The following is a 24,573-nucleotide window of genomic DNA, read 5'->3' on the forward strand; positions in this document are numbered from 1 at the left end:
AATCTAAAATCCTAAAAAAAATTGATTTAAAATGTTATAATGTTATTATATTGGCACAACACTTTATTTTTATATGATAAACATACACCACACTTTATTAAATAATCTTTTTATAAAGTATTTAAATATTCTTTTTATAAAGTATTTAAAATATATAAAAATGTACTCCTACTATAAAAAGAATATTTAAAAAGTCATTAAAATTTTTATATGTTATTAAAATTTAATAAATACAAGTACATTTTTATATGTTATTTTTAATTCAATGTACTAATAGGAGTTAAAATTAATTTATATTTGATAATTTTATACTAAAATTAATTTGTTATAATCTTGTTTTATACTTTTTTTTTTAGTATTTTTTATATTATATAGTATTTTTTTAGTATCTTATTGTATAATGTGAAATTCGAATCAACATCATTCGAATTACATAGGACTTGGCACTTGGGAGTAATTCGAACCAGTTCAATTCGAATTATGTATGTTTCACGTTTGCATGTAATTCGAAGTTGCGTGATTCGAATTACATTCAAGTCAAATTCGAAACGAGGTGATTTGAACTACATGAATTTGTGCATTGGTCACTACAACAAATATGGTTTTTAGCAACGCCAAATTTTGTAACGCCTTAAAACTGTTCTCTTAGATAGGTTTAGACAACGGTTTTTTATAGTGTTACTGTTGAATTTAATTTTTCATTATTTTATAGGAACAAATTAAAACCGTTCTCTTTGACTACTTTAAAGAACGGTTTTATAACCGTTACCATGATTTGTGTTTAAGCAACAGTTTTTTATTGTTGTTTAAATAATTGTACAAAAGAAACGCATAAAAACCGTTGCCAAAATGCTACACTTTAAAACCGTTCTATTAGATGGTCTTAGACAACGATTTTTACAGTGTTGCTGTTGAAGTTCAAATTTTTATTACGCTATAGTAACAAAATAAAACCGTTCTTTTTTACTATTTTAAAGAACGATTTTACAACCATTACAATAATTGTTTATGAAAAAATAATTTTCTAATATTATTTAAATAATTATGCAAATTAAACAATACCGATAAAAATAATTTAAAATAATTATGTAAATAAATTGTGACTTATTTTATTTTGAACTCCTTATTTTTATAAACTAATCTTTTAAGAGTAATTAAATTAGTTTTATTAATATATGAAGTTAAGTTAATTAATAATCTTATATAATTTTTATAATTAGTTATTCCATGTGATTTGAAATTAAAATTTAGTAATGGAAGTGTTAGGTAATTTAATTTAAGAAATTTGTATTATGAATAAATTACGATTTATTTTATTAAATTGAATTCTTAGAGATTAATTTGTTAAAAATGATTAAATTGATTTTTATAAATACTTTAAATTTAAGACAATTAATAGTTATGTACAATTTTTATTATAATTAATTATTTTATATAAATTGAAATTAAAGTTTTAGTAATAAAAAAATAATAAAAAATTATATCGTATAATCTAAATAATTGATATTCTCGGGTTAAAACTATATTTTATAAAATATGATTAGTATGTTCATTTTATAATTTAAATTAAAAAAAATTATTTAAAGTCAATAATATATTAATAAATAAAATTTTATATGCTCCAAAAATAATCTTTACAGTATTATATTCAAATCCTAAATTGTTATTTGATCTCAAATATTTTGTAAAAATTATTATTATTATTATTATTATTATTATTATTATTAATATATATATATATATATATATATATATATATATATATATATATATATATATATATATATATATATATATATATATATATATATATATATATATATATACCCTAATTCTAAAAATTCTTAAGTTAAACCCTAATATCCCAAATTTTCCAATTTATGCCCTAAATTAAACACAACTCACACACACAGAAGGAAAGAAAAGGGGAGAAACGAGAAACAGGGAGCTCGAGGGGGAAATGGAGAAGAAAAGGAAAGTGAAGCAAGGGAGGGGATGGCGCCGGGAAGGGTTCCACCGTTGTCGTTGTCATCGTCAGGTGAAGGTAGAGGGGTGATCGAGAGAGAGTCGGATGTGAGGAAGAGAACGACATGCGTGAGAGGGAGACAGAGTCTGCGACGGAGCTGTCCCGCCGCCAACGCCTCGTCACCGTCGTGCTTCAAGGTCACCGCTCCCGTTTGAGCCGCCATCAGTTCTGTGTCGCTGAGGGAAGCCCGAGATGGAGATGAGGGAGACGCGAGCCAAGGATCGCGACGAGGAGTAGAAGAAGCCGTCACCTTCACTGGAGCCACGATCGCTATCGATGTTCTGCCTTCCCCTGAGCCGCCAATACCACCATATTCTTCCAATCCGCCACACTCACCGCCAGCGAAGCTTTTGTTGCCGTCACCGCAGAAAGGGGGTTGCTGCTGCTGTCATGGCCATCTTCATTGCCGCTGCAACTTCATTCAATCCTCAACTGTTGGAACTCGCCGCTGGTACCAATCGAGACGTCTGCTACTAATGGTTCACTGCGATACAAAACAGCGATGGAGAAAGGGACAGAACACGCCAGAGGAGGTTGCTGGAGCCGTTGGTCTGAACTGCCCTGCCTTTCCCTGCTCCGGTGCCGCAGCTACTGCTGGAAAGTGATCGGAAATGTTGCTGCTGTTGCCATGGATTAAGAAAAAGGGGTTCGTCGCAATTAATTCCTGCTAGTTTGACACTCTGAGGTAGGGGGTTTATATTTAAAGTTTAATAGTTTTAATTTTAGAATGCCTACAAAGTTAATTGGATAATTGCAAATGGTTAATAGTGGTTAAGAATCAATTAATTGATGTGAATGACTTGAAATGTGTTTGAGAATAGTTAACTATTGTGATTATTCTGAGTTATGATTGGAATTAGATGCGGTTGTGAAGTGTGATTAAACTGGTATTATTTACTAAATTGAAACATGTTGAGTTAATTATTGAAAAACTGTCATATTGATAATTGATGAATTGAGTTTGAATTATGACTAGTTTTGTTGCTGTAAGTGATTATCTGGTGATATTGATTTTGGTTTGAGGCTGTAACTATTACCGATTTTTTTATTGTTTGGAATTGCAGATAATCCTAATTGTATTTGATTATTATGAATTGGTTGTTATAAGTTGGTTTGCTTGATGGATTAAATTGAAGTTTGATTACTGAATTTTTTTTTTTTGAAATCTGAGTTTTAAAATAGTTTTTATGCTTGCCTTGCATACTGTGTGGTGGATTTTTGTTGTTGTTGTTGCCTTCACAGAAAATGGGATAGATAAGAGAATTGTTTGTGTGACTTCTGGTGGCACCACTGCTCCATTGGAGCAGCGGTGCGTTCTCTATGTTGACAACTTTAGTTCAGGTCATAGGGGAGCCACATTCACTGAGTATCTGTTCTTGCACTTGCTCTTGTTTTTGTTCTTGTCAATGAAACTTTTTCTTGGATATTTGTTTAGTGATCTCTTGGAGGGGAATGAATACTATGTTGCTGGTTATGTTGAGTGTAGGTATTTTCTGAAGGCGCGATATGCTGTGATCTTCTTGTATCGGAGGTGAATTTTTCTGTGTATCCTTCTTTTATGTTTTTTTGTGTGTTGTTGCTTACTACCTGTAACTCTTGTTCAGAGGAAGTTTTCAGCCATTCTGTAGATCCCTGATGATCCCTTACTTGATTGCTTTGAGGCCACCGAAGGATTAAACATTCAAGGTCTTTGGTTTGTGCTTCATCCTCTTGTACCATTAAAAAAGGGAAGGAAAAGAATATAAATAAAATGATACCAATAACTCTACTAGCAATGCTTCACATTAGAATTTGCACTAAAAAATGTGATAAACTGAAATAAAAGACTTGATCATGTAGGTCGTTAGTTGTATGAAACAATGATGTTAACTGCCTTGTAAGATTTTTTTCCCTCTTCTTCCTCTAGAAGATTCTTAATTTTTATCTTGATCACTAAAGGCTGACAAAATTCCATCATATATATAATTTCATCATATAATACAATTTTCTTTGCTTTTAAACCTTGTCTTTAGATGAAGACCACTCAAAATGATAATTGGATATTTTGTAATGATGTTATTTTGCATGCCCACTTCATTTCTATCTTATTTCTGTATTTTGCTGAATGCTGTTATATACTTCAGTCCGTGAGGCTTATTCTAAAGCAGTGAAGACCGCTATCGTGGATCATCATGCTGTATGATCTGTAGCTAAGATTTTGTCATTTCATTGTTTTTTTTTCATCTAATTCCATTTTATCTATGTTAATAAGTGTAGCCTTACTACAATATCATACTATTGCAGGCAGTGGATAGTGGTCTCCGGTTAAAGCTTCCTTTCAGCACTATATTTGAGTATCTTCAGGTTAGCTTCACTCCACTGTAATTTCTTTGTATTAATTTCATGTAAAAATGCAGTGCAATCTGTTACGTGGTGTATATAGTTTCTTCCTGTCTTGGTGTTTGCCAGCAATAATTTGTTTATTTGTTTATTTTTCATTTCCATGGATTCATCAGATTACTATAGCCACTTGTTATTTTGTAGCTTAACTATAAGTGCTTAATAATTATATATCTTGGCACAAATTGATCATTGATAAATATGTTTTTTATTTTGTAGATGCTGCAAATAATTTCAAAGCCAATGAAGGATATTGGCCCAAGTGTAATGTTCTATCTTATCTGACTTTTATGTTCTTTGGAAGGACATGATATAAAATTGATATGTTGGTTCTTCTTTCCATGAAAGTTTCATCCCTTATTAACTTCAATTTTAGCTTGAATGATTATGTAATATGTTAAGATACAAGAATATTAACCATGTCAATTTCAACATCTATGCTAGAGTTAGTTATTATATAGAGAATTAGCATACAGATAACACTTCCTGCTTAGATTGTGAAAACTGAAAAGTATAAGCAGAAAGACATTTATTGTATTTTGAAAAATGATGATATAATGTGATTGTGGATCATTCAACAATTTTTATAAGTTAAATTTGATGGGAAATGTTCAATTATTTTTTCTATAGTAATTCGATTCAAATAGTTTAGATTATTTATTGACACTAAATTAAAAAAAAAAGTTGGAACTAATTTCATTCATGAGAAAACTATTGTAAATAAAGAATTATATATTACAAAAAATCGTTGTCAAAATTCACATAAGGTATGGTATTAAAACCATTGCCAAAAAATGACACCAACGGTAACGCTTTAAAACCGTTGTTTTAGACGACTACAAAATGGCAACGGTATTAAAACTGTTGCCAAAAAATGACACCAATGGTAACGCTTTAAAACCGTTGGCTTTGTGAATAATAAAACTACAACAGTTTAAAACCGTTGCCTATCTAGTTATGGTTTTAAACCGTTGCATCATGAAAGAGAACGGTTTAAAACCGTTGCTTATTGAGTAACGGTTCGAAACCGTTGTTTAAAATTTTTTTTCAAAACCGTTGTCTATGCCAGTCACTAAGGCAACATTTTTTTTGTTACCGTTGCCTTAGGTAAAAAACTGTTGCCTTTGAGTATTGACAACGGCCATATATACCACAGGTCAAAAACCGTTGCCAAAGTGTTGCCTAAAGTTTTAAGAACGGTTTTTCAATCTACGACAACGGTTTTTGACCGTCGAAAACTCTTATTTATTGTAGTGGGTTAATTAGTGAATCAAATTTCGTTTTGACTAATTCATGTAATATGTATCTCCCCATGACTTATTTTAGTTTTTTACCCTATCTGTTTTATATATATTAACACCTTAATAACGAAGGTAAGCCACGTGAATAATGATTGAATGATCATAAATTGAGCAAGGAACTTTCTATTATTATATGATTATTCAACAGCGCCACTGCTGTAGACCCTGTTTGCATTTTTTTTTTGGTGACTAGACCCTGTTTGCATTTATATCCCTAGCTTGCTTGTCACATCATCAAGAAAAAAGAGTGCATATACATTCTCTTTCTCTTTTTAAAAAATTCAAAGAAATATATTGAAGTATTATCTTGAAAATAGGCGGATGTTCAGAACTCAGAAGCACAGGGTATTTGGTATATTTCGGAAGAAATTTGATATAAATTATTGTTGGGTGAAACACGAGACAAGTAGCTAGTTGGTGAGAATTAAATCCCTAATTAAAGTAACGTGTTTGTTTGAATAACGAATTTGTTCGGTACTGTAGGTTACGTTTACCCTCGTAATTTTGTTCGAGATTTTATAATTAAAAAAATTTTAAAATATATAAAATAATCTTAAATATTTATTTTTATTAAATAATATAATTTTTTTATTAATAACTAACAGTAATTTTTGTTGGCCAATAAACTATAACTCAAATAATATAATCTTTCTATACTCATCTAAGAAATCGCAAATTTGAGTTTCTCTATTTTCAATAAAAAAAAACAGTACTCCTGTTGACACAAAATTTTATCTCACACACGATTATAAAGAATTCACATGTACAAACTAGATAAATTAATCTCTAAAAAATTAAAAATAGTCCCAAACAAAATTTTTAGTCTATTTATCTTAAATTTAATTATATATATATATATATATATATATATATATTGTCTATATATTTTTAAAATAAATTATAAATAATTTTTTACATAAACAAAGCAAATACTTATAAAAAGACTGTTTTAAAATTTTAAAAATTTTTTAAAAAATATTTTAAAATCTTTTAAACTCTGCAGAAATTATTTTGTACTTCACTCTAGAAATTAATTTATTCCATTCACACATATTTTATATAACAAAAATAAATATTGAAGATTATTTTATGTATTTTAAAATTTGAAATATTAAAGTGTTTGATTTTTTTATTTGGCTAATTACTCTTTTATGTTTTTTTGTTCATTCTCGTATGGTCCCACCATGACAAGTTCAAGTAATATTTCATTATTTTAAAATACATAAAAGACAGAAATTAATTAACAAATAAAAATATAAATAATATTTTTTTTGTTATCCATTATATTCTCCATAATATGATAGACTATGGATTAAAGTGAAACGGAGTTCTATTAAAGTTTATTGTTAGTCAATGAATTATTGCATGCATAAGGTAAAATTTAAATTCTTAACACTTATTTAAACGAATAAATGAATGAGTTAGTCATTCGATCAATTTAAGCTGATTCAATATAAAAAAGAATAAGTAAAAATATGTTTTTTTTTAACCAACTTTATCTATAATTCAAGGATTTTGAAGTGAGAGATTGTATTCTTCACCAAAATTTTGAAAATTTAAGTGTGGAGTAGTTGATTTGTATTTTTATTTGTTATTTTTATTTTTAATATTTTTTTTTGAATTTTATAAAAAAATAAAAATAATAAAATCTTATTTTTATCTTTATTTTCTATTTTCACATTTTTTTTACAAAATTTAAAAAATAAAAATAAAAATAAAAAATAAAAATACAAACCAATCCCATCTTAAGTTTTTAATTTCTGCCTATTGCTTTAAATTTTAGTAGCACACGGGAAATTCCCCCAAAATAAAAATAGTAATATTCTGAGGATCGAATAACAGATTCAGATAAAAGCATCAATAATATGTTATTGATGATGATTGTTGGAAAAGTATTCAATCATGAAAACACAAGTGGGTAATAATTAAGATGATACAGTTATTTGCATTTGGTGGGGTAGACGATCAGTATAATACAGGTGACCATCAGACAATTAATATGCATGACCATCAATCCATCAACCGAATTGATATCATCAATTAATATCAGGCAATAACTTATAATTAATTCGATAACACCAGTAAAACAAAAAAATAATTTGTTCAAATAGTTTAAATTTATTTTGTTTAGTATTTATTTATTATAAAATATATTAAATAAAATAAAAAATAATAAATTTTGATAGATTTTAGTTAATATATTTTTGTTATTAAATATTTTTTTAATTAATTAGTTGAAGAAAAATTTAAAAAATATTTTTTTTGAGTTGAACTCCTGGAAAAGAACAGCTCACTTATGTCACCTTCATTTTAGGTATATGCATATGAATAAAAAAAGGGAAAAAAATAGACTAAATCACCAAACATATGTAGAAAAGATTGAATCACTAATAAAGTACCTATTGAAAAAAAAATAAAGGACAAATTATACGGCACAGAAACTGTTCTGTATAGAGATAAAGAGATTTCTTGAAATTAAATAGAATGGCAACCCATTCGCTGTATCAATATCTGAGACTGTGTGTGTTGTTTTTACTTTTTAGTGAGTGTCGGAATTGCTGGAGAGAGAAAGTGGAGATGGTTGACTAAGGCTTGCTGTGAACACGGCTAATTTTTTTTTTTATATAAAAAAATATTGGTATTTTTGTTGAAAATAATATTATTTGATATAATTATATATGAGTAGATTTTACAGGTGGATAATTAACATTTAAGATGTGTGTTAGACATGTGTTATTATTCTGGCAACATGCAGAATATATGTACACATGTATCACATCATTTTAGCAATATGTAAAATATGTGTTAGATATTTTTTTTATACTTTTATAATGTTGTAATACACTTCAAATATCAATATTTAATTAAAATATTATTTTTATTTTCGTATTAAAAATAATTTCTGGCAACATCACATTTTTTTGCTTTTGGTATATGAAGTTCGTTTCTTGAATGTTTAGAGCACATAGGCTGCTTATGGACTTTTTGGTTGAGATTTTGGACAAGTTGGGAGAGATACTTTTGTTTGGTCTTCACTTACTTGTGTTCGTGTCAACAAAAATGGATAACAAAGAAATACAAACAATAAATAAATGAAAATGGAAAAGTATGAGGAGCCAATAGAATATTTATACAATGTGTACAATGGTTATGTTAGATAGTATGAGAGATGTTTATTTTGTAACTCAATAGACCATTGTATCCTATTGTACACATTGTACAAATAGTCCATTGTCTCCCTAGCGAGATCCAATGGAAATAAAGGATAGGCTGAAATATTAATAGGTTGATATCCGTGTATAAGAAAAGGTAATTTTTTTTTAAATTGGGCTAGTACAATTTTATTGTTGAAGATAGTGATGGATCCAAAAATTATAATAGGGGATCAAAATAAAAAATTTAAAAAATTAATATAAATATGTTTAAATATTTAAAATTTAAAATATATTAGATTTAATTATTTTGTTGGTCGTTATAGTTTCGTCAAATTTTCAATTAGGTCTTTATATTTTTTTTCTTTCAATTGGATCCCAGAACTATTTATTTATTTTTTTCAATTAAGTCTCTGTCATGATGAAAACGTTTAATTTAACCGAATATTCCGTTCCCAAATTAAAGATACCTTAACTTTTTTGAATCCTTAATTGTCACTTCACTTTGATTTTTCAAAAAGACAAAATTAGCACTTTCACTGTCGTTTTCCTTTACTCTCTCCTTCGTCCCTTTGTTGCGCACACCATCATCAGCCGAGCTCAACTCCACCACAGAACATTGCTTGAGGATGTCACTTTGTCATTGTTATTGTCACAGTTGAAGGTGTTTCTGCTGAAAATTTTCCACCGAAATCGTGCTTCCTCATCCTCTTTTTCACAAAACATACCATTACGAGTAGGTTTGGTTTCCATCGCTGCTACTTGCAAGACCGCAGTTTTCTCCGCTCAGAATTTTGAGTTCTGTGAAAATTCTTCTCTCTGTCCATTGTAATTTTTTTCCTCCTAATTGTTATTGGTTCTGTTGTCATTGTTGTGCACCCGAAAATTTTTTTCTTCTCCTAAGTGTTAGGGACTTGTAGAAGAATGAACGAGTGATTGATGAAGCAAAAAATTCCCGAGTAGAAAAATTGGAATCGAATCGTTTTATATAAATAAGTGAAATCAATTTTCCTTTTGAACTGTGTATTGTAATAGCGTAACAATGACGATGGCACACGGTGGCGGTGCATCGAGCTCAGGAGTGAAGTAGCAGGTCAAATTGGAAAAAGAAAGCGAACTCAGGATTGAGATTGGGAACGATGCTCCTCTTCGCCTTCGTCTTCTCAATGGAAATGCCGATATTTTTGGCACTGAGCTAAGCTTGCCCCCAAAATTTGGCTCAATTTTTCACCCGACTCAAATTCGCTTTGTTTTTAAATTCATACTCTACTATTCCTCTATTTTCATCATTATTATTGTTATTGCTCTTACTTGTGTTTGCTTTTTTATTCAGGTTTTTAGTTGCTATGGTGCTATGGTTGAAATAGAAAGTACTACTGAAACTGATTATATTGTAGATGAAGTAAACTCTCTTTATTATTATAATTTTTGAGTTGGTTGAATTGTTTAGGAAAAATGTGACTCTTTATGAGTTTGATTGTAGACTCCAATAGTCAGTTATGTTAACGTTCATGCTATATTAGAAGCCAGAAGAACTTGTGCTAAAGCTTCACCCTCTAGTGATTCTGAATCTTTTCAGGTGTGACTTTGTCACTCATTTTCATGATAAAGCTGTTATTTTTGTTTATAAATCATGCTGAACAAATTATGAAAAGTCATGAAAATTTTTTTGTTTGTTTGTTTGTTAGTGTATGTTAGTGTGAATTTTATTAATAGGCTTGGTTGTTGTTCAGGACCTAGAGTGATTGTTGTAGGATTTATTGATTCTAGAGAGAGTGCCTACTGAATATGAGTAATTTGTAAAGAGTAACTAATGGGTATAATAGTAAATTGATTTTTGTTTAATGTTTTTTATAATGTTTATTATCAAAAGGGACCTAATTAAAAAAAATATTAATCTAAGATCTCAATTAAAAATAAAAAAATATAAAAATTTAATTAAAAATTTGACGAAATTAGAATAATTAAACAATATATTAATCAAATTTTAAAATGTCGCAAGGTGTATGGTTTAGGTCACGTTAACATTAGTACCATGTCTCACTTGGCTTATGAAAAGACACTAAAAAGAGTGCTCTACTACCAATGGGCTAGACTTGAGGGTGTAAGAGCAACTCCAATGGTAGAAGAATTTAGAGTCTCATTTATTATATATAAGTAAAAGATGAGGACCTACTATTGAAGTAAACCAAAAGTGAATTCTTTCACAAGCTTCAAAGCAATAGAAGTCTGCTCAAAAGAACTCCCTTTCTTTCAAAGAAATGATATTTTATTAATAAAATTAATACTTTATATACATAATATATATGTGAGTTTATCGTTAATGTATTAACGTTATATATATTATACTTTACATATATAATTAATTATTATAATTATTAATAAATTAAATATGATTTAATTATTTTATATAATTATATATAAATAATTATATTAAATAATTAAATTATATTTAATTTATTAATAATTATAATAATTAATTAATGAAATGGATAAAAGAGACACTTATGTAAGAAATTTTGCTCAAGGCTTAGAGTATGATGATGTCAAAAATGGCTTATCACAACCTCAGTTGGGAGAAATAAATTTTGCACCATATTATCAATTTCTCCAAAAAAATGTCCAACTCTAAAATAGGCAACATCATAGACAATTGAAAGAAGACTTGATTGAACACATATGACAATTTCACAATGCTTGTCGTCAACTATAGAGTTTAATTATATTTTTCTTTGTATTAAGTAATTTTACAAATTAGTGTAATCCCGAATTATATATTGCGTATTATTGTTATATTTGAATTTATTTAATATTAATATTTTTTAATAGTAAATTATTTTTAAATTTATAAATTTAAATGACATTATTGAAAAAAATTAATTACATTAATTTCAAGTATTTTAATTAATTAATTAAGTGAGATCACAACAGAGACTAAAGTTAGTTCTTCCTAATGGAGAAGAGAAGATGCTTTGAGTTCCTATTTACTGTTTATGACGCAAAAACTGATGTGGAGTTACTTTTTATGATAGGTGGGCCATAAATAGGAATTGGGATTGATGAAGATATGATTTCTGGAGATGGTCTAAATCACTCTACTCAATAGGAAACTTACCTAGCAGATGGTGCAATAAATAGAGCAATGGATAAGGAACACCGAGCTAGAGGCACTCTACCACGTCGAGCATTATAAGTGGGGCAGACTTACCTGAGGCACCCGACTCTAGCAAACTATCTCCACTCACTAATATATATATCATGATCGAGATGATCGAGGAGCTCGTTCACAAAGATCTGTAGCTCCTCCAACGATATCTACCTGCCTCCTCTACTTTTTTTTCTGACGCCCGGTAGTGATCAACCACCTACCTTTGCAAGACTGTCCACTTTTGGAGACGCTGGTGAAGATGACAATGAATACTTGATGAGGACTACGACTAATGATATTCTTGTAGTTTATTTTTAATTTTGTTAACATATTTTTTACATTATTTTTTAATTGTATTTAGTATATCATTGTTGTTTGAAAATGATTTTTGAATCAATTTAACTGATAGCTATCAATGTTAATATTATTAATGATTATTACTAATGGTCGCAGGACGTCGATAAAAGTTGATAGGAAATTACCAATAGAGATATATTTGACAAATATTTACTGACACTCTGATTGTTGGTAAAGACGTCGGTAATGAAGAATTTGCTAGTAGTGATTGCTAGAAGATTTAAACGAGATGCTATATTTGTAGAGATAGAGTTTGGAAATACATGGTTTTTACATAAATCACACTAAGACAGGATATATGGAGTAAACGAATTAATTATTTTGGATGTATTATTCGGGATAATAGAAAAATAATAGAAGATAAACCATAGGATTTAAGTCAGTTAGTCAAAATAATGGCAATGTGTTTAGGGTTTTATATGTGATAAAAAGTATCTTTAAGATAAATTTTATTCCATTGTTATTAGACTAATTATGTTATATAGAATAAAATACTCAGAAATAAACAGAGAACATAAACATAAGTTTATTATGATCGAAATAAAAATGATTAGATAGATAAAAGTTACACACATGTAAATAGATATAAAAAAGATAATTAAAGTATCATTCATTGTTAAAAAGATGGTGGAGCTTGTCTTATTAGGTAATTTGGATAAATAAGTGGAAGACTAGTAAAGCATTCAGTTAAGATGGTCAATTACATAGAATAAACCAGTAATTAAAGGTAGAGTAATATCTAAAAAAGTTTTGCATGAGCTGGTCAAGTTAGGTATATCTGTGAATAATTTCACTAGGACATGACAGGTCGTAAAAGTATCATTTGATTTATGTTATCTATTTAATGGGATAAGATTTTATTATTATTATTACTGTTATTTGGACTTAATTTTATTAACAACCGTAACATCAATAAAAAGGCTCATTTTTTTTTTATATGGAGACTTTGTGTGTGTTTTTTTTGGATATGGAGTCATGAAAGAGCAATACAGATATGTGGGGCAGTTTTTTTGTTGGTGTCAGGTCTAACAACTCGGAAGGTGCGAGTTGTTTGAGCGTCATATTTTACATAGTAAATCGGTGGGTCCGATTTGAGGAGGAAGAGATGTTGAAATTCTGGAAGATGCTAATCTTACCCTCCGAATTGTTAGCAGTGTTGGTTTTTTTTTTTTTTTGTGTTGTATTATGAAATCGGAGGGTCCGAGATGAGTTTTTTATTATTTTTTTGAATTCACTAAAGGTAATTGCATGGTTCGATTTGGTTGGGACTTTAAATAAAAGTTGGTGAAAACTGGATCAGAACAACCACTCTCGCATATTCTTCTTCTCCTTTTTCAACGGTTCTTTCTTTCTTCTGGTTTTTAGTTCTTCTGTTTCGTTACTTGTTTGGCATAATAGCTAAAAATCTAAAACCCAAGTTTATGAGCTTGTTAACGTGATTGAGAGAAATGAGTGACAGAGTATTATTGAAGGTGTATTATTTTGGTCAGATTTTGTTACAAACATCTGAAGGAGTAACATTTGTTTGTGAAAATCCATTAGATTTGGTGATTCCTTTCACAATCTCATTTGAAGAGCTCAAATGTGTGATCTGTGAAAAGATTCATTCTGAGAGGGCAAGAAGGATATCATGTATTCTATATAGAAATCCTATACAAGTGTTTGGTGGATTCGTCCAGTTTCAAACGAAATATGTAACGGACGAAGCGAGCATGCAAGATATGTTTTCCATGTATATTGAAAATCGGAGTCAACTCTCGTTCATCGAGTTGTATGTTGAGTTTGAGCAATCTGAGGCCGACCGGAATATTCTACGGGAAGATTACAATAGTGACAGTGAAGAAGAGTTCGAAAGCAACTACGAAGTTATTGGTCCAGATGGAAATGAGGTTCAAGGTGACGGAGCTATGGCTCCGGATGTGTCTGATGTGGCAACTGCACTGGCAAACAATATGCCGTTTGAGGAGCCATCATTCATGCAAATTTTGGATTTGGAAGCCATGCATGTTCCGGAGTTTCCGGATTATATCAATGCAGGTACGTAATTCTCCGTATTTATATGAAAGATTGAAACTTTTTTATTAATTTATCTTGATAGTCGGACCAAGTAGCTAAGTGAGGTGTGGAAATATACTCGATCAGTATTTATTTTTGTTTACCTATTTGTGTATTTAACTTTAAGATAGTAAATTTATAAGAGAGTTATTGATTTAGTTGAATATAAATTAGAATTTATTGGTTAAGTAGTAAATTAGTTAAATAATCCGTTAGTATTTATGAGTTAATTTAGTAAATTAAGTAAATATAAATTGAAATTTATTAGTAAATTAGTTTAATTAAAATTGGTTAAATTGGAATTTATTAAGTAAATATAAGTAAATTAGTTAAATTAAAATTGGTTAAATTGGTTAAATTAAGTTAAATTAAAATTAAGTCAATATAAATTGGAGTTTATTAGTAAATTAAGTAAATATAACTAGTAAATTAGTTAAATTAAAATTAGCATCGGTTAGTAGATTAGTTGAATATAAATAAGTATTTGTTAGTAAATTAGTTAAATATGAATAGTTTGGAGGTTTTTATTATAATTGATGCAGTAAAAATTGTTTTACCTTTATTTTCGAATGTTTAAATATTTGTGTTTTTAAAATTGGTTGTATGGCTGTCCTGGTGGCAGAAATTCTTTTTGTCGCAGATGGTAAATTTGCCGTTGGGATGGAATTCAGTTCCAGGGAAGCTGTTATTAAAGCGATAAAAGAGTATACTATACGAAGAAGCGTAGATTACCGGGTGTATGAGTCTGAGCCGTTGACATTTTATGCGAAGTGTACACAGTATGGGTCAGGGTGTGATTGGCTTATCCAGATTAGCATGATCAGCCGGAAGTACTATTGGGTTATAAGGAGGTATAATGGCAGTGACACATGTACCAGAGCCACAATTTCTCAGGATCATTCGAAGCTAGATTCGACCACAATTGCAGAAGTAATTAAGCCGTTGGTTGAGGCTGACCCCGCCTTAAAGGTAAAATCGATTATAGCAGAGGTGCAATCGAAGTTTAACTACACTGTTAGTTATCGAAAAACATGGTTGGCTAAGCAAAAGGCAGTGAAAAAAATATTTGGAGACTGGGAAGCATCGTACAAAGCGTTGCCTATATGGTTTGAGGCCATGTGTCACAAGGAGCCGTCTGCTGTTATTCATTTTGAGACTATGCCTGCATATCAAGGCGATGACTTGGTGACTGATATTCGGGTATTGCATCGTGTCTTTTGGAGTTATTACCCCTGCATTAGAGCATTCAGACATTGTAAGCCAATCGTCCAGGTGGATGTGACTCACTTGTACGGAAAGTACAAGGGTTGTCTACTAGTGGCAGTGTCACAGGATGGCAACAACAATATCGTCCCAATTGCGTTTGCAATTGTGGAGGGAGAGACTTCAGATGCGTGGCACTTTTTTCTGAGTAACCTTCGTCAGCATGTTGTCACTCGGGATGGTGTGGGACTGATATCCGACCGTCACGAATCCATAAATGTAGCTGTGGAAAGGAGTAACGGGGCTTGGTCACCTCCTAGAGCTTTTCATATGTTTTGCATCAAGCATATAGAGTCGAATTTTCTGAGAAAATTCAAGGCGCCGTACTTGCAGAAACTGGTCGTCAACATAGGTAACGCTCATAATAGCTAATTAATTTAGTATCAGAGTTCCATTCAATAAGTGTGTTGAATTCTTTTGTTTCAAATATTTCTTTTTATCCTGCAGGATATTCGAGGACGGTGCGGGAGTACGAGGTGCGTTACCAACGTTTACGAGAACGGGGCGAGGTACTCCCTGAACGAAACCGAACTGTCGCCTATACCTATCGGTAGCATGCCACTCGATACATTCAAATGACACCAAGGGAATAGTAGCGGTCCACACAATCGACTGCATATAGATTTCAGCAGGAATTATGTTCGGATCCACGCGATCCACAGCATATGCAACCCACACAAACTGGGAAAAATAAAGGAAACTCATGATTACAACCCAGAATACCAATAACAATAAAAATGCCTCATAACTTTGTCTCGGGCCCCAAACCCGAAACTAAGAATTCTTTAATTAAAACACACCTGGCCTTCCTGGAGTTCATCAAAGGCCTTCCTAAAGTGAGCTAGATTCAAATATCTATATCGTCGGTCACCATGCTCCCAGTTACGCCACCTAATATCATATATTCAATTAGCTAAACTGAATTTTAAATATAAAGTTACAGGTAGATTGTAACATAACATTACCTGTTGGCTAATGGAAAACTGTGGGGTTCTCTGGGAAGCGGCGATAGATATGGCAGTCGGATCCAAGCCCAACCGAGCAGAAGTGTTATTGGACCATCTATTTCTTTATAGTTATAACGAGATGCCCTGCATAACCCCCTGTAGAGGTGTACTAGGCATGCCGAACCCCAACTATAATGTCCAATACTGGCAAAATCACGAAGCAAGGGTAAAAACTTCTAGTGCACACCTGCCCCAGATTTATCCCCAAACAAGATCGTCCCGATCAGCAACATAATATGACACTTCACATACCTGTGTATACTTAATTCATCAGTCAACTGAACGTTTTCTTTTAGATCCCGCAGCCAAGTCAGTTTTATGCAGCATCCTCTACAATTCGACTTACGCGGTGCAACTCCAAATTGATGCAAACATTTCGCCTCCAACGCTGAGAAACTACTCATTGTCATCCCAGTAACTGGAAGACCATCCGTCGGAAGACCAATAATTAGAGCCACATCTTCAAGAGTTACGGCACATTCACCAATTGGAAGGTGAAACGTATGTGTATCAGGGTGCCACCGTTCTATTAGAGCATCCACGAGTGCTTTCTGATTTTGTACGACACCAATCTGAGATGCATGATAGAATTCAGTAACTCGTAAATGCTCCTCCACCTGATCGTTGTACTGATCCGGCGGAATTGGATGGTCACAGGTCAACATTCTTAATTTCTACAAAAAACATAACAAATTATTAGTCAACTCATAAACTATTGCTAACTTACTACTACAAAGCAAGAATTTTTAAACTACAAACTCTCATTAACAAAATCTTCACAACTAACTCAACAACAAATACAACTTGAAACCAGACATTTGTCATAAATTATTTGACTTAATTCGACTAAAACAAATAATTAGTACTTCCAAAATAAATTATTAATAACATTAACTAATACATACAAATACATAGATTCATAATACATACATATACATACATTCTTAATCAAATCTCAATAAAATTAGTAAATTAGAGATGCTGTTTGTTTTTTTATTTACGATATAGAAATAATTTTTCTAACATACAACATTATTATTATTTGTTATATTAATTATCTATTAGCTATTACTTAAGTAAAATTAAACACATATTTCGAAATTTTAAAAAATATTAATAATTATTGTCATTATCTTCTTAAATTCATTTTTAATAACAATAATAATTAACTTTTCTAACAATGATAATTACAATCAACTACAATAAAGTAACACACTTTTATAAATTAATACTAATAATAACCATTCAGTTCTTATTTATTCCTAGGTCCAACTATTCATAGCCACAATAATATTTAATATCGTAACAATTATAAATAATTAAAAATTTATAAAATATTAAAAAAAATTGTATTAAAAAATTAATAACAATTCGGTTTAAATTTTCTAATTTATTTTTTAAATATTTTAATATTTCACTTCTTCCGAAATTCAAATAATTATAATAAGAAATATTAAACAAATTAAAAAAAATTAAAGCGTTTCTTTTCTTTTAAACTGCAACAACAATGTATATAGCATCATTAACACTAACAATAATAATAATTAACACACTAACAATAATAATTTTTATACAAAAATAGTGAAAAAATTTTAAAAAAAAATTAAAATTAGTCCTAACCATTCTATGTATATTTCTAAACTCAGATCCTAACAATAATAATAACAACTAAATTTATAACAATAATAACTATAATTATAAAAATTAAAAAAATTTTAAACAAACTTACATAATCTGGCAAACTGAGATAGTGCATAATATGAAGTTCAGGGCGATCAACATATTTAATTTTATTTTTTTTTTTTGGTATTTTTCTATTTTCTCTACCATGCAAACCCACCAACAGCAGAGAAATGAAGAACAACAATGGAGTTTTGAGAGGTTAAAAGTGAAGGCTCAAAGTAAAAACTCGGATGGTGAGAGTTTTTGTTGCATCCAGCAAGTTGGTCTGTGGGGCACCATCTGAGGAGCTACGTTTGCATGCCGCGTGTCCACCATGCAACAAAACGGACCATCCATTTTCGTTACAACAAGTCGGACCCTCTGTGTTGCTGCTTATGTGTCGCACGGTCCGAGTTGCAAGACACCTGACACCACATCCATGTTCAGCACTCCCGTTCCCATAACCCGGTGCAACACAATTCAAAGCCCCATATAAAAATTAAAAAGTGCAATAAAAATATACAATAGCTTTTTTATTTAAAAATCTCATCGCCCCTTATAAACGATTGGAACGTCCATAAAATACTCCAATATTATCACAGACGATGACTGTAAAACTGTTGCTATAAACACCTAAATAATTTCAATGAGTATTGTTTGATGACAGTTTGCGAAAGGCTAAGCCATTAGCAAAGCTGGTTGTGAGAAAAATATTTTTCTTGTACCATAGAGACACTAAGAAGTGATATATCTTGTTTAGGAACTTTTCTTAACAATAACAAAAAATAGTCAGTAAGTTTTTAAAACCTTCTAAAATCTGCCGTTAAACCCATTTTTTAATATCCTATTTTGAGACTTTTTTTTTTTGTTATATATACTTCTAAATATAAAGAAAGAAACTCATTAATTTTCTTCTGCTAATCATTTTTTCTTTGTCAACCAAATAAAGTGCTAAGCCTTTTTTTCTGGTCTTGGAAGAACAAATAACTAAGTGTATGTACTTCACTCTCTTATGTCTTGTCTAAAGAAATAATGTTTTCGTTATGGTTCTGGTCTAAAGAATTAGGTTAAGTGTAATGAATTTAGATGGCCCAAAACAAGAGAAATCATAATGCAAGCAACATTTGGACCGAAAACATTTTTGGAATGGAAAAAAAGTGCAAATGAAAATTGAGGCTATTATCCGAAGATACAATTCATGTTCTCAGATCGAAGATACAATTCATATTCTCAGAGGCTGTATTAAAGCCAGGAAGGTGTGGAGGAAACCAGATGGCTTGCCTTTATTTTACAACATCTAGGGTCATCTAGGGTCAGGAATGGATTCAACGGAATTTAAACTTTGATTGGAAAAGCTCGATTTAAGTTGAGTTGGTTAACACTTTTATGGTGGCTTCTTTCAAACTCTGGGGTTGGAGGAACATGAAAATCCTCCAATACCCTTATAGAAGACCTCCAACGGCGCGACACACTCGATCATTCAGGAAGATGATTTGAAAATTTAGGAGATTTTTAGGCAGAATAGCAATGGACCCAACCCTAAGGAACACACTCTCATAAATATTAAGTGAGAAAGATCCCCTGATAGTTGGGTTAAAGTGAATACGGATGGAGCGGCAAAAACCAACCCAGGTAAGGTAGGATGTGGTGGAGTGATTAGGAATAGTGGCGGCCGGTGGATAATAAATTTTTCTAAAAATATTGGCTTCTGCACAACCTTAATAGCTGAGCTCTAAGGAGTGTGTATTGGCTTGGAGATGACAAAGACGCTAGATTTTACAAAAGTGTGGGTGGAGTACAATTCAAAAGCAGTGATGGAGAGCATTTTGAGTCACAAGAAGAAGACGGGTTCAAACTCAGTGCTTTACCATACAATAAGAACCCTTATTGATGGAGATTGACAAATTCGATTCACACATATCTATCGAGAAGCGAACAGATGTGTGGATTAGCTTACTATCCATATAGCCTCAAACAGAAACTGGAGATTAGATACTGGAACTCATCTCCACCCGTACTTAGTTTCATAGTTGTCAATGATATTTTTGGGGCTTCTATGCCTCGCAATGTAGCCTTGTAATTTTCTTTGTCTCGGACTTTTGGCCTTTCAATCTACCAAAAAAAAAATTATATATGTCCTATTGTCACACATACAATTAGGGTTTGAAACGAGTCAAATCAACATGCAAGTCAATTCGAATTTGACTTAGTAATAGCTTTTATAAATTAAATTCATGAGTTTATAAGTTAAATTTGAGCTCATATATTAAATAAATCGAACTTGATAATCATAGATAAACTCAAATTATTAATTTCTTAACCTGGCTCAATTATATGTATATATTATAATTTGTGATTTTTATTTTTTTAACTTTCAATACAATAAAACAATTATAATATTCATGTTTGTTAAATGTGTGTGTGTGTGTTTCATATCTAAATGGTAATATTTTATTGGAGGTTAAATGTGTGATAATTAGAATATAATATATCTAACTAAATTATTATAATAAAAGTGAATAACATATCTATATATTTTGATATAAAATTTTATAATAATATTTTTATATATAATTTTGATAAAAAATATAGATTATAATTGATATATACGTAGATAATATATATCTTAATATTTTTTAATATATAAATAATAATTTATTTATATAAAATTATAGATTATATTCATATTATTTAAATTAATTTCAAAATTTAAGTCAATTTTTTATCTTGTAGTGAATTGAGTCTAATCTTTACTGTAAGACCTATAGTTTTCAAATAAATCTTATTATGAATTAATTTCTATTCATCTAAATCATTAGAAATTTTATTTTCAGAAATTATTTAATTAAAGCTAATTAAATCAGAAATTAAATCAAGTTTGATAATTAATTAAAATTTTATCTAATTTTATAATTATTGAATTATTTTCTATATTTAAATTACAAAATTAGTAGTTACGGAATGACAAGAATATTTATGTGATTTAATTCAAATAATTAGAATATTTCATTGAAATTAATTTGTAAATTTATAATTAAATAATATTTTCTTTAAAAATAATTTTATTGAATTAAAATTGGTTTTCAATTACTCTACTACCCCTAATTTTAGTAAAATGACTAAATTGCCCTTAACCCTAATTCTATCCTCACCGCCTCTCCCTCCCCTTCACCTGCGCAGCCCCAACCCTCCTCTCCTCACTCTTTTGCCTTCCCAACCATACACACACAAAAAAAACTCACTCACATACATGGAGGAGAGATCCGAGAAGGGAGATGCGTCGCCGGTAGGGTGTGGGTCGCCGTCATGCCGTCGTTAAGCTGAAGGGAGGAACCGCGCCGCCACCGCGCTGTTATCACGCCGCCGCCACGGTTCCGAGGAGCTGCTACACGAGGAGCCCTGGTTCGTTCACGAGCCGCGGTCATGCACGAGCAGAGGAGAGAGATCGGGCAGAGAGAGAGACGCGAGGAGGAAGAAGGGATTCACGCCGCCAGCTGTGCCGCCACTGCCGCGGGAGGTCGCCGTCATTGTGCTGGCCATCATCGTTATCTGAGACTGTCTATGTCGCCGTTTCCTTGAGCCAGTCGTTGTGGAGGCCGTCGCGGTCGCTGAAAGGGGGATTTGTGAAGGGAACCGCGACGGGAAGAAGAGGAAGCTACCTCCGTCGCCGCCTACGCCGCGCCCTACCACCGTCGCCGAGCTCCCACAGTCGCCGCATTTCACCGCCATTGAGGTTGCCTCCACCACCGAACCTTGGTCCATGTTACTGCCACTGTACGCGAAAGGAAGAGGAGTGATGAGACAGAACACGATTGAGGGAGAGAAGGGGGTTGTAGTCGCTACCAGAGGAGGAGGAAGCCTTGCCGCTGCTCTGACCGCCGAGAAACGCTGCCGGAGTAAGCTGTGGAACTGCGGTTACTCTGATCCTTGGTTTTTCTCTGAGTACAGTAAGCTATATTAATCTGAAAACCTCTTTCATTGCTTTTCCATTATACATTACTGAGGTTTCTGTGGCGTTTTTGCTATAGGGTCGAATTACAGCGATTGTATGTCGTGTTTAGCGTTGTCGATGTCGCGGCAAAGATCAAATGGAGCTGCTTTTGCTGCAGGCTGAGAGAAAAAGATGTTTTGCGCGTTTTATAGCTTTTGAGTTCGGCTTGTCGAGGTAGGGGTTTTTCCTAAATCTATTTTACATTACAGGGTTGTTATAAATCGATATTAATGCGTAAAATACATTTTTGGTGATTTCTTGAGTCTTATGAGTTGAATAGAGTTGTTTTGGATGAATGAGATTATTAGTTTGATTAATAGATTGATCGATTGAGAAAGCTGAAAATTCTGATTAATTGTCGGGTGTTGTTAAAGTGGTTTTCCTTGAATTAATGGGAGAGATTTAATAATGACATTTAGTTTAATTTTGGAAATAATTCGATTTTAGGAAAGGTTTAGTATTGAAATTTGATTTGATATTGAACCCGATTTGATATCGGAATTTGATTTTAAAACAAATTTGGAAAGGACTTGATATTTGGAAACGGTTTGCTTATTGAGAATAGTTTACTATTTTGGTAATGGTTCGAACAGGGTTTGAGGAGCGGTTTGGTTTGAAACTGTTTGAGAAAATTGAAAGTTCTTAATTATTGATTAATGCTGTTGAAAGAAGTTGATTTAAATTGCAATTTATAGAATTGGTTGATTGGATTCTGGATTTTGCAATTTCCCTGTGTTGAGTGTGGTTGTTGTGAAAATTGTTATTGGAAGTGATTTGAATGATTAACAGGTGTTTGGTTTGGTTTGGTTGGGACCCGAAAAGGGTGGCAAAGTCCGAGTTTTAGAGGAGATGTTGTTGAAATTTTATAAAATTGGAAGTTTTGTTTGAAGTAATTGTTTAAAAAGATTTAGTTCTTAAACGTTATTTGTTTCAGATTGATTTATTTAGAAAAGAAAGAATTATGTTTTGAATTGAGATTGTTGATTAATAGAAAGAAGGATGATGAGGATTAATTTGAAATATGATTTTTGAATGAATTTGAAAATGGGATATGAATTGACGAATGATGATGATATTGAGAATGGCTTAGATATTGATAAATGATGAATGAATTATTTATATGGCTTATGAATCTGAAATATCTGAGATACGAGGTTCCCTGGATTAAGTGCCGTGGCTTGCTACCACGTGTACCAGGTTGAAAACTCGATACTCTGTTGACCCTACGACGTAAGTGTGACCGGGCACTATATAAATTCCCGGGAATGATACTCCATTGAGCAATATTGATTATTTAAGAAAAAGCTATGCATAGACTCTTGGGGATGCACGTCGGGGGACAGTCTAAGGACAATTCAGACTTGTCGGGTTGGCTGGATAACCGACAGATGAGCCTCATCAGCCATAGGACAGGCATGCATCATATGCATTTGTATGCTTTGCTTGGGTTTGAACTTGTTTTGGTTTGCCTAATTGCTAAACTGTTCTTAACTGCTACTTGAACTATTTGCTGTAACTGCTATCTACTTGTGATTTCCTTGTCTGTCTTGCTTGTGTTTGTCCTGGCGTGCTACATTTGAGAATGAACTTGGATGCTGAATTAATGATTGTGTTGTTTGATTGCGTGGTTGATTTCTGATTGAGATTTTCTTATAAGTAAGGAAAGATTTCGGATTTCTGAAAGATTAAACATTGTTTCTTTGAAAAGGGTTTTGAACGATTTCCTATTGGTTTTAAAAGATTCATAAGGCAATGATAATCACTGAGTTTGAAAACAGTTTCTTATTAAATATCTTCTTATGACAACTTTGAAACTCCGTGGTGAGACCGTGTGGTTAGGTTCTCACCCCCCTACAGCTTTACCTTTTCAGGAACCGGGTGAAGAAGTATTAAGAAGAGTTATACTGCGTTTGGTTTATATGCTGTTGTATTAATTAGATTATTTTCTTCCCTCTTGTTATTACAAGTTTGTAAGAGGGATAGGAATTGTATGTTTTATATGTATAATATATTGAATTACTATGTAAGGAGTCTTGTATATGAATCTATGCCTGTTTGTATTTTTCTTAGATAAAGTATTAATTTTTGGTTTTTCAAGTAAATCAGCGATACAGTGTCGAGTCATAGGCTCCTATTTTAATATTTAGAATGTAAAGTAGTCGTAATACTTCTTGCAATCAGAGTAGCGCAGCCGGAAGCGTGACTTCTGATAGTGAGGGTGTTACATTACAA

At 31.4% G+C, this 24,573-nt stretch overlaps 1 protein-coding gene and 1 long non-coding RNA gene across 3 annotated transcripts; both read left to right on the forward strand.

Annotated features, from left to right (window-relative positions):
* The first annotated feature begins 1,846 nt into the window (after nt 1-1,846).
* Nucleotides 1,847-4,986, forward strand: LOC112737681 (uncharacterized). 2 transcript variants are annotated; one of them, XR_011869463.1, is made up of 6 exons: nt 1,847-2,711; nt 3,513-3,557; nt 3,631-3,719; nt 4,150-4,202; nt 4,310-4,369; nt 4,625-4,986. It is a non-coding gene; the product is annotated as an uncharacterized lncRNA (long non-coding RNA). The 2 variants fall into 2 exon arrangements; XR_003169055.2 differs by having other exon boundaries at nt 3,631-3,712.
* A 10,248-nt stretch (nt 4,987-15,234) lies between these two features.
* LOC140177491 (uncharacterized) lies at nt 15,235-16,053 on the forward strand. The gene has a single exon (XM_072210603.1). The coding sequence runs from the start codon at nt 15,235-15,237 to the stop codon at nt 16,051-16,053; it is 819 nt and encodes a 272-aa protein (XP_072066704.1).
* The last annotated feature ends 8,520 nt before the right edge of the window (nt 16,054-24,573 follow it).

Source organism: Arachis hypogaea, chromosome 13 (genome assembly GCF_003086295.3).
Source record: "Arachis hypogaea cultivar Tifrunner chromosome 13, arahy.Tifrunner.gnm2.J5K5, whole genome shotgun sequence".
Taxonomy (NCBI): domain Eukaryota; kingdom Viridiplantae; phylum Streptophyta; class Magnoliopsida; order Fabales; family Fabaceae; genus Arachis; species Arachis hypogaea.

Excerpts from the sequence above, each read along its gene's own strand:
- LOC140177491 (XM_072210603.1), top strand. The coding sequence starts at position 15,235 with ATGATCAGCCGGAAGTACTATTGGGTTATAAGGAGGTATAATGGCAGT.